Source organism: Chiloscyllium plagiosum, unplaced genomic scaffold, assembly GCF_037043375.1.
Source record: "Chiloscyllium plagiosum isolate Xiang-an unplaced genomic scaffold, Cpla_swu_hap1 HiC_scaffold_8, whole genome shotgun sequence".
Lineage (NCBI taxonomy): Eukaryota > Metazoa > Chordata > Chondrichthyes > Orectolobiformes > Hemiscylliidae > Chiloscyllium > Chiloscyllium plagiosum.
In genome coordinates this window covers 85,454,702-85,466,294 of record NW_028270146.1, presented here as the reverse complement: position 1 = coordinate 85,466,294, position 11,593 = coordinate 85,454,702, and the positions used below count along the sequence as shown (strand labels likewise).

Genomic DNA, 11,593 nt, shown 5'->3' with positions numbered 1-11,593 from the left:
TGATTTGTTTAAAAGTGCCTTACTGGTAACATCTTCTTTAATTGCTTCTAACTTCTTCTCCTATAACAGATATTAAGCTAAATTGACCTGTTCTCTGCTTCCCATTTCCCTCCCATTTATATTCACTATATTCCAATCTAATCCTACATTATCCCAATTCTAGGAAAGTTTGGAAAATTAGAACCAATGCATCAACTATCTCACGACTCACTTCCTTTAAGACTATCGGATGAAGCCTATCAGTACTCAGGTACTTGTCACATTCAACTTCAACAATTTGTCCAATACTACTTCTTTGGTTATTCTATGTTTCCTGTGATCTTCTATTACTTTCATTTTCCAATTTTCAGCTTTTTCTGAACTGTTACTTTTTTCCTTTGTAGCGAAGACTAATGAAAACTGCTAAATAATTTCAGTGCAAATGTGAACTACACAATAAAGAATAAATATTTTGACACTACGGCATTATTAAAGACAACAGTTTAATTTTTTCCACCCCCACCCAAAAAGTAGAGGTATTGGTGGTCAGGAATACATGTTTCAGAAAGTCTTGGATTGTCCTCCTTACATATAGTGCTTCATATTAAATAATTACTGTGCAATTTATGACAGAATACATACTAAATCACATTCATTAGGTAAAGAGGAACCTTGTTAAATCGAAATCACTTCAACCGAGATGTAAACGTAAGAATTCTTGAATTTTTTCCCAAGCATCTTGTTGAGCAGAGCAGTGTTTTATTGCCTCTCCCCCTAACAGTACTGGAAGTCCAAACAAACGGTCAATCTTGGCAGGACGAAATGGAGAACAAGGAGGATCAATACAGTGCCCAGTTCCTGGATAACTAAGGAGTTTATAGTTGTCCTTACCATTTTTTTTCAGTCTTTTTATAGCCTCCTCAGCAAACAGCTTGCTGTCCCAGATCTTGTCATCTTCTCCTACCACAAACAAGATGTGTCCTTCAGCTTTTTCCAATGGGATGGTGCTTCCTTTATTTGTGCTGGGGTTTTCAAGTGTTTTGGACATATCTAGAATTCCTGAGTCCGAAACAATGATGCGATCTACATTATAGCTCAAGCTGGGGAGATGCATATCTTTATAATGCAAGTCAGTTATAGTGTTTGCATGGCAGCCAGAGATGCAAACGGATGCTACCACCTGTGGTAAAAATGTGATCATTGATAGAGCCAAATCTCCACCTTTTGAAGACCCGATTACTCCAATACCTGGTCCCTTCACCTACAAAAATTAAAAATCTATTACTGAAACATACATTAAGTCTAGATAATTCCTGAATATGTTCCTTCAGTATTCATACACATTTTTTAAAAATCTATTTATTTGTAACTGTGAAATGTGTATTAAATTAAATGGCAAATATTAGCTTCATTTCAATTTTAATATTGGAAATCATCAAAAGTGACTGTCAAAAATGATGTACTTCTCCAGAATTGAAGAACACATCATGAAAAGGAACATTCAATGCAAGAAACAATTTACCTTCCTTAGGTTACCAATACCAAAGTGACATAAATGTTATCTTGGATATTTTATGCATGTACTAAGAATATAACTGCACACCATGATATAAGAGTGTTGTGGTGAAAAAGTGACCCAGTGTGTTTGTTCACTGTGCTACAGACCTGAAGCCCAAATTTGAACAACAAGAAACAATAGTGAAAACAACATATTGGAAGAAAGCAGGAGAGAAGCAACAACTAATGGGAGGGAGAAGCCAGCAAAGATGAAGAGAAACCTGATGTTCAAACCTACCCATAATAATAGATTGTAGATAAACCAAGTGCAATAATCACTTTTCAATATAATTTTTAAAGATGGAATAACCCAAAATAAAGACATTACCATTAAGACATTGTGATATGTTGACTGGTGAAGTATTACCCAGAATAGTTGTAAAAGTTTTAATCTTTTCTGCTTGCATAGCTATTCTCCTACTCTAAGTAATACAGTCATTGAGATATACAGCACTTCGGTCCAACTTGTCCATGCCAACCAGATATCCTAACTAAATTGAGTCATATTTGCCAGTATTTGGCCCATATCCCTCTAATCTCTTTCTAATCATATACCTATATGGAAATCTTTCAAATGTTAGAACACAGAACATTACAGCACAGTATAGGTCTTTCAGCTCTTGATGTTGCGTCGACCTGTGAAACCAATCTGTAGGCCATCGATCTGTAAGCCATACACTATTCCATTATGATCCATATGTTTATCTAATGACCATTTAAATGCCCTTCAAGTTGAGGACTCTACTACTGTACTCACCCCTCAATTTAAAGCGATGTCCCCTTGTGCTAGCCATCACCATCTGAGGGAAAAGGCTCGCACTGTCCACCTCTGATCACCTTGTATGTTTCTATTAAGTCACCTCTCAACCTTCTTTCTAACTAAAACAACCTCATGTCCCTCAGCCTTTCCTCATAAGACCTTCCCTCCATACAAGGCAACATCCTGGTAAATCTCCTTTCCAATGCTTCCACTTCCTTCCTATAATGTGGCGAGCAGAACTGTAGGCAACACTTCCAATTTGGCCACACCAGAGTTTTGTATAGCTGCAACATGATCTCATGGCTCAGAAACTCAATCCCTCTACCAATAAAACCTAACACACCATTTGCTTTCTTCACAACCCTGTCAGCTTGGGTGGCAACTTTCAGGGATCTATGTACATGGAAATTGAGATCTATCTGCTCATCCACACTACCAAGAATCTTACCATTAGCTCAGTACTCTGTATTCCTGTTACGCCTTCTAAAGTGAATCACTTCACACTTTTCTGCTCAGCCCGGCTCTGCAGCTTATCTATGTCCCTCTGTAACCTGCAACATCCTTTGGCACAACTCCACCGACCTCAATGTCATCCATGAATTTACTAACCCATCCTTCTATGCTCTCATCCACGTCATTTATAAAATGACAAACAGCAGTGGCCCCAAAACAGATCCTTGTGGTACACCACTTGTAACTAAACTCCAGGATGAACATTTCCCCTCAACTATCACCCTCTGTCTTCTTTCTGCTAGCCAATTTCTGATCCAAACCTCTAAATCACCCTTAATCCCATGCCTCTGTATTTTCTGCATTAGCCTACCATGGGGAACCTTATCAAACACTTTACTGAAATCCATATTCACCACATCAACCACTTTAACCTCATCCACCTGTTTTGTCACCACCTCAAAGAACTTAATAAGGTTTGTGAGGCACTGGTCTATAATTACCAGGGTTGTCCCTACTCCCCTTCTTGAATGAAGGAACAACCTTTGCTATCCTCCCGTCTTCTGGCATTATTCCTGAAGACAATGATGACATAAAGATCCAAGCCAAAGGTTCTGCAATCTCATTCCTAGCTTCCCAAACAAGCCTAGAATAAATCCCACCTGGCCCAGGGGACTTATCTAGTTTCACACTTTCCAGAATTGCTAACACTTCTTCCTTATGAGCCACAATCCCACCTAGTCTAATAGTCTGTATCTTAGTTTTCCCCTCGACAACATTATCATTTTCCAGTGTGAATACTGAAGATAAATAATCATTTAGCGCTTCTCCTATCTCCTTGGACTCCACGCATAACTTCCCATAACTGTCCTTGACAAGCCCTATCTTACTCGAGTCATTCTTTTATTCCTGACATACTTGTAGAAAGTTTTAGGATTTTCTTTGATTCTACCTGCCAAAGACTTCTCATGTTCCCTCCTGGCTCTTCTTAGCTCTCTCTTTATTTCCTTCCTGGCAAATTTGTAACTCTCAAGCCTTCACGTCTCATCTTTACATTAGCCTCCTTCTTCCTCTTGACAAGAGATTCAACTTCCTTAGTAAACCACGGTTCCCTCACTCGACCACTTCCTCCCTGCCTGACAAGTACATACTTATCAAGGACATGCTGCAGTAGCTGTTTCTTGAAAAAGCTCCACATTTCAATTGTGCCCATCCCCTGTAGTTTCCTTCCCTATCCTATGTGTCCTAAATCTTGCCTAATTGCATCACGATTGCTTTTCCCCCCAGCTAATACTCTTGCCCTGCAGGATATATCTATCCCTTTCCATTGCTAAAGTAAACATAACCGAATTGTTATCACTATCACCAAAGTACTCACATACCTCCAAATCTAACAGCTGACCTGATTCATTACCCCGTACCAAATCCAATGCCTCACCTCTTGTTGATCCATCTGCATACTGTGTCAGGAAATCCTCTTACACACATTTTTTTTAGATATACTTAGTGTGGAAACAGGCCCTTCGGCCCAACAAGTCCACACCGACCCTCCAAAGAGCAACCCACCCAGACCCATTCCCCTACATTTATCCCTTCACCTAACACTACGGGCAATTTAGCATGACCAATTCACCTAACCTGCACATCTTTAGACTGTGGGAGGAAACCAGAGTACCCGGAGGAAACCCACGCAGACACAGGGAAAATGTGCAAACTCCACACACGACAGTTGCCTGAGGCAGGAATTGAACCCGGATCCCTGGCGCTATGAGGCAGCAGTGCTAACACTGAGCCACCATGCCGCCCCAACTTATAATGCAGTGTGTGATATTATCCCTGATGATTGGGAATCCCAAACATTCCTTTAAAAACAAAAGGATGTGAATGACTTGCTCTTGGTGGCAGCAGCACTTGGCCAAAGCATTGGTTGACTGACAAATCACCTCAATAATTGAACAATTTTGGGATTACCACAGAGCACCTTTAAGCTGGCCAACCACCCGATGATGGCCAACTCCAAATACGTGAATCTCCCTGGCTGCAAGAATCCTCTATTGTGACTGACAACATACTAGCTTGAACTCATACATTAGGAAATTCTGATTTTTGGACTGGGAACTAATGCAACATTTCTGGATAGATGCTTTGCGAGGTAGAGTGATGGGTTCAATTCCTACATCAGCTGAGATTACCATGAAGGAGTCTCCAACTTCTTAACTTCTTCCTTTGCCTAAGGCGTGGTGATCCTCAGGTTAAGCCACCAGTAGTAGTCTCTCTCTAATGAGACAACAGCCCTATGATCCTGTGGGTCTATTACAACTTTAACCTTTCAATTCAAAGTCAGAGACACCTGTCTCAGACAACAGCCTGCACTAATAAAGCTTACAAACATGCATAAAGATAATGAAAAGCATCCTAATACTTCAGAGAAGCAATCACAAAAATTAATGATAGGTCAATGATACCTATTATTAAGCAGGTAAGATGGTAAACTTTAAAAAGCCTTTTAGTGAAGGAAACTGAAGTGAAGAGGCTTAAGAAGAGAATTCAGAATGTGAGACACAAACAGCTGAGGCCATCATTGCCAATGATAGGGAAATAGAAGGCAGGATGTGCAAGAGGATGGAGTCATAAGAATGTAAAATTGCGACTCGCAAGGTAGGGATAGAAAGAGGTGTAAATGCATTCAGTGGTTGACAACAAGGCAGAAATGTGATTGAGGATTGTGATGAACAGGTAAAGCCAGGTGTCATCAGCATACAAAAAGGGAGCTGGTCCCTGTTTAGATTAGATTCCCTACAGTATGGAAACAGGTCCTTCAGCCCAACAAATCCACACCAACTGCCCGATGAGTGACCCACCCCCCATATTTACCAATGACCAATACACCCCCCACTATGGGCAATTTAGCATGGTTAATTTGCCTAACCTGCACATTTTTGGATGGTGGGAGGAAACCGGAGCACCCGGAGGAAACCCACGCAGAGATGGGGAGAATGTGCAAACTCTACACAGACTATTGCCAGAAGCTGGAATCGAACCTGGGTCCCTGGTGCTGTGAGGCAACAGTGCTAACCACTGAGCCACCGTGCTGCCCCAAATATGTAAATTAAGCTATCAACGCTTGTAGACAAGAGCAGGGAGACATTAAAAAAAAACATCTGGGGTCTTCTCAGTTCATAGTCCAGGAATGGAAAGATAAATCTCTAATTATAATTGGATCATTAAGGTTGGATATAATTCAAGTGTAGTTTCATATAGACAAAGAGCCAGGAGAGTTATTGCTTGCAGATGTTGTCAAATATTTCAAGGACTAGAGTTAGAAGAAGGCTAACTGTGACTTTGACTCAGGATATTTAATGCTTCATTCACTCAAACATGGCCCTAGATACGAGTGACAACACAATCAAAACAATGGATAGTGAGGAAAGAGAGGTTGGGATGGAGCAGTAGTTTGCATGAGGAGAATTTTCTTAAAACGGGTGAATGTTGGGAGTTTTGAAAGGGAGGGAAATAGTGAGGGAAGCATCTTCAATTGAGCTAGATGGGGAGGGACAGGAATTGAAGTTATTTAGGCAGTAATTCAGAGGTATTTGACTCAAGAGAGCAAGCAGTTGTTTAGATGGATGAGTTCAGAAAGGGTATTAAATGAGGCAGGAGAATAACTGAAGAAAAGTACAGAAATTGCTAAGAAGGTCTCCGTGGGACGGCTGGCACAATGAGAAAGGAAAAGAACGAAGATATAGGGTTAGGAGCTGGGTACTGGTGAAGAGTTTAAATCACACTATAAAAAAGTTAGAGAGGAATCAGCATTGATAAAATGCTTTTCACTATTGTTGAACACTTCAAAGTGGATGTGTCAAAATGAATTCACAGCCAATGAAGTATAATGTTAACACAAATTGTTGGTCTAGTAATATTAGATTTGGAAGACAAATTATTTCTTTGCACATGCAGGGTTAGTAGAATATAAAAACTATGACAGACAGTATGTTTGCTTTATTAGTTTGTTCTATGACTACTTCATTACTTTATCAGTGAAAGCTTAAAATAAGATCGAATGTAGAAGTTGAACCAGTTTCTGGTATAATTTAAAAATTGACTCAACTTAAAAATTAAGTACTTAAAACTTACTGTCAAAACATGCATGAACACTCACAAACATAGGAAGTTGGGATCATTTATGAAAGGGATTTGCATTTATAAGGCACCTTCCCAACTACAGAACATTCCAAAGAGTTTTACAATTAAGTACTTTTACCGTGTTGCAATGTAAGAAATATGGTAGCAATTTGCGCACAGGAAGCTCCCACAAAGAGCAATATAATATGAGCAATTAATTGTTTTATGTTTTTTAGAACTGGATCACAGAATCCCTACAGTGCAGACAGAGGCCATTCTACCTATCGGGTCTGCACCGAGCCTCCGAACAGCATCCCACCCAGACCCAGCTCCGCTTCCTAACTCCTTACTTACCATGTTTAACCCACCTCACCTGCACATCCCTGGAGCCACAGACCATTTCACTTAACCTGAGCACCTTTGGGCTGTGGGAGGAAACCAGCAAAACCTCACACAGACATTGGGAGAACATGCAAACTTCACAGACAACCACCCAGTCTTGGAATCAAACTCGGATCCTTGGCACTGACAGGCAGCAGTGCTAACCATTGACCACTGTGCCATATTGAATTAATTACTGACAATAATAGCAAGAAAAATAAACAAAAACCGAAACTGCTGGAGAAACTCAGTCAACCTGGCAGCAGCTGCGGAGAGAAAGCAGAGTCAATGTTTCACATCAAGTGACATACCATCTGAGTTCATCTGCAAAATGGATCTATGAGATCTTTAACCTATTCACTTGGGGGCAGATGAAACCCAGATTTCACACATCAAAAAAATGTCGCCTCTGATGAAGCAACATTTCCTCAGCTCCAGACTTTGGTGTCGGCATTGAATTTTATGCTCAAGTCCTGGATTTGAACTTGAATCCACTAGTCAGAAGTAAATATGCTGCCAGCCAAACAGCAGGTTACACTGGAGCTATCAAGATATCTAAAGTAAAATATACCCCATATCATCAACTTCATTGAGAAATATTATAACCACAAATACATTGTTCAATAGCAAGTTCATTCTCTGGGCTTCTGTTGTACTGAACTCACCTTTGGATGTTTCTTCAGATAATTTACAGCTTCCTCAAAGTATTCTAAATGAAGATCTGTCATGGTCATTGGTAGATCTTCAAAACCAAAGTAAGGGAGAGCAAGAGTTGCAAAGCCCCGGCTTGCAAGCAGACAGGCTCGGAACTCAATCAAACCACCTTCATCTCCAAACAGATCTATCAGTCCAGGAAAGGGGCCATCCCCTTAAGAAACAGAACAAAAAAATGTCATAACAAACCACTGTTGACAAATTCAGGGTAATACTTTTAAAAATGGGTTGAAAATGTTGTATCACAATGAAAACTGCAAAGGTCTTTTCTGTAATTTGTCTCAATTACGTTAGATTGCAAAATTACACTTTCTGTCATGTAACCCAATCTGACTTTACGACTGGGCCAGAAAGCATGGTTTAATACCCACTGCCTCCAGAGGTGTGTCACAATATGTCTGAACATGTTGATTAAAAACATCAACAATCTGTACATTGTACACAATATACAACATAGAAATAGGGAATTTGGCTCAACCTGTCCGTGTTTATACTCCACATGAACTTTCTTCTATCCACCATATCTTAGTATAACTTCCTATTCCTTTTTCCCTTCAGTAAATATTTAGCTTCCCTTAAAAATGTTTACTTCTGTCGCCTCAGTACTATTTGTGATTTCAAATTCCACATTCTTGCCACAATTTCTTCTGAATTCTCAACTGGATTTATTAGTGACTATTTTGTATTTCTGTCCCATAATTTTAGTCTCCCATAAGTGGAACAAGCTGTCTTCCCCTGTGCGTTTTATCAAACAGCTCTGCAATTTTCAGGACATCTATTAGGTTACCCCTTGGCTTTAACTTTTCTAGAGGGGGAAAACCACCAAATCTCTTCAATATTTCCCAAACATTTCAGTTCTGGTAACACACCGTAAATCAGATTTTAAAAAGGAAATCAACCATGAGGCTAGCAATGTTCATTGTTATATATGCACACTTTAGATAGCAACTTCCAGTATGTGGACTTTAACTTATTGATTTTTATGTTTTTGTTTGAGATGTGCTGTCTGCTTTACACTCCATCTGGCTCCCCATTCAAATGTATTAAACTATGTTACGTTCCAATTCAGCCTTCCTTCTGCAGACAAAGAATAAGCTGGTATGTGAAGGTATTTCAATTCAACCACTAATGAACTAAGTCTTAATAATGACCAAGCAATCTCTCTGGCACTGAAAAGTAAGCCTAATAAGTGTGGAGTACATTATAAGGTTCAAGTCGTTTATATTTTTTGAGCTGAGTTTTTTTTTGCAATTTTAAGTATGGACAGTAATAGATTTGCACTATAATATTATCAAGAATGATTTGATTCGATTAAATTTACCGCAATTTGGCCTCGTGAGCCCTGAGGTGAAGCCAGGCGCTGTCTGGATCAAGGTCCAGTGCAGACTGGAGGCTAGGTGTCAACATTGACTGAGTTGGAAGGCTGTTGCTCTGTACTTTTTTTCCTCCATTTTATAATTTATCCTAAATTTATAATGCTGGACTTTTTTAATTTCTCTATTTTTCCAAGAATACTAACCGAAAAGCTGTACCTAGGGACCTTTGTACCTAAGATGGCACCATAAGCAGGGACTTTCATTCATTTTTCATGACTAGTGGATGCCTCAAGCACTTTACCGTCAATGAAGTATTTTTTCAACTATAGTTATAATTTACAATGTAGGAAAGGTGTAGCTCAGCAAACTCTCAAAGACATCCTAACTTGACAATCAGGTAACGACCAGGCAATGTAATTTTATGAAATAAAGACAGAAAATGCTGGAGAAACTCAGCAGGTCTGGCAGCATCTGTGAAGGGAGAAACAGAGTTTATGAAACAGATCGATACTAGCCAGAATTTCCCTCCTCCTTTTGTTAAAATAGCACTAAGGATCTTTTACAGCCACCAGAACAGTCAGAAGGGGGCCTCAGTTTAATGTCTCATCAGAAAGACTATATTTTAACAAGGCACCTGACGAAGGGGCTGCACCCCAAAAGCTTGCGTGAATTTCAAATAAACCTGTGGGGACTATAACCTGGTGTCATGTGCCTTCTGACTCTATCCACCCCAGTCCAACACCGATACCCCCACATCAGTGCAGCTCCCCTATTAGCCCTGCTTCCCGTGATCTATTTGCAGCGGTGCTGTTCCAATGTGGTTTCCTGGGACCTAGAGTCTGAAGAATTTTAAAGCCATTTCAAGGATTTTTCCCCCCTCAAAATACTTGGTCTTGTGTTGAATGTGTAAAACAATCATTTCATCCATTGGCTTGTTACTCCTTTTGTCCCCCTCCTTTCATTTTTGTTACAGAAAGAAACCCAGAAAAAAATTCACAACAAACAATAAAAGAAAGACAAAAAAAAATCAACAAGTGTCGACCTGAAACAAGAGGGGAGGGGGGGGGGAGAGAGAGAGAAAAAGAAAGCTCTCCTCCTCAGTAGGTAACCCAACAGCAGTAATAACGCACTGACTGTGTGGTCCAGACAGCACAGAGGTCAGTCCCCTCCCTGACACAAAACGGAGGGTCACTCAACACTGTTCCAGCACCCTCAGAACCAGCTCTTGGTGTGAACAGAGCTCCTGACACTCCTTTTTTTAATTTTGTTTCTTTTTAAAACAAAAAAAGTGGTAGTGCTTATTTTACCCCAGCACCCATGTGTGTGCGCGCACAGGTGGTCTTGTTATTCCTAACTGGTGAGAAAGGGGGGGGGGGGGGTCGACAGACTTTCTTGACCATAAGATCTCATGGCACTGATGCCAAGTGCAAACCTTCGAGTGGGGTGGCAAGGTGACCCCTCTACTCACCTGGGGGAATAAAAATGCTGCCCCTAATATTGCCTTCCCTGAGCCTGATGCGGCGGAGTCCGGGTTTGCTGTACCACCTCTCGATCCTCTGCTTGGCCAGGGGTTGCCCGGGGATGGCGTTCTTGCCGCTGTGTCCCGAGTGGACGCACAGGTCGATGTACATGGGGCTGCCGGTCAGGTGGGCCTGGCTCAGCTTCAGGTACGGCTGCTCCATGGGGGCGGGGGCCAGGGTCCACAGGAGGCCCATGGGCGCCACCCCTTCGTAGTCACCGCCCAGCGACGGCGACTGGCTGAGGACGAGGCGCCCGCCGCCGTCCGCCCGGTACTGGCCGCAGGAGGCGAACAGCTGCCCCTGCTCGGTGACCACCTGGGCCCTCAGGGTGACCGCCTGCTCCGCGCCCAGACCCTCCGCCTGGATGGCCAGCGGCTCGTCCGCCAGGCTCTTCGAAGGCGTCGCCGTCAGCTTGACCGGCCCGTCGCTCACGCTCCTGACGCCGAGCCCGCCTCGGCCTCTAGTGACCACCCTCAGCGCCGCCCGGCTGGCCCCGAACAGCCACAGCAGCGGCTGCAGTCGCAGCATCATGGCGGCGGCTGCTGCCCTCCCTGACAACAACCGCTACCCCCACACCTCCCTCCCCCCTTTGGACGCCAGAGTGAGCCGCTCCAGCCGGCACGGCAGTACGGGCGCGGAGGGTACCATTCTCCAGGGGCGGGGGTGGAGCGGAAGGGGACTGAGGGAAGCAGGAGACCACTTTGTGGTTGGTTGGGTTGGGGGGGGGATTTGTGAGGGAGAGGAGATTGACGGTCAAGGGGTTGAGGGGGAAAGATGTCGAAGGGGAGGATTGA

General features: G+C 42.2%; 1 protein-coding gene across 1 annotated transcript; it reads right to left on the bottom strand.

The window, feature by feature from the left end:
* Positions 1 to 463: 463 nt before the first annotated feature.
* Positions 464 to 11,345, bottom strand: LOC122553779 (acyl-coenzyme A amino acid N-acyltransferase 1-like). Its single transcript, XM_043698091.2, has 3 exons — positions 10,748 to 11,345; positions 7,915 to 8,117; positions 464 to 1,240 (listed from the first exon to the last, which is right to left on the bottom strand). The coding sequence occupies exons 1-3, from the start codon at positions 11,328 to 11,330 to the stop codon at positions 671 to 673; spliced, it is 1,356 nt and encodes a 451-aa protein (XP_043554026.2). The 5' UTR covers positions 11,331 to 11,345; the 3' UTR covers positions 464 to 670.
* Between the last annotated feature and the right edge of the window lie 248 nt (positions 11,346 to 11,593).

What these genes read in the sequence shown, in the direction of transcription:
- LOC122553779 (XM_043698091.2), bottom strand. Translation starts at nt 11,330, where the DNA reads ATGATGCTGCGACTGCAGCCGCTGCTGTGGCTGTTCGGGGCCAGCCGG. An exon ending in CAGCATTTTTATTCCCCCAG is followed by an intron (nt 8,118 to 10,747) that starts GTGAGTAGAGGG and finishes CTGTTTCTTAAG; the next exon opens with GGGATGGCCCCTTTCCTGGA. An exon ending in ATCTGAAGAAACATCCAAAG is followed by an intron (nt 1,241 to 7,914) that starts GTGAGTTCAGTA and finishes TAATTTTTGTAG; the next exon opens with GTGAAGGGACCAGGTATTGG.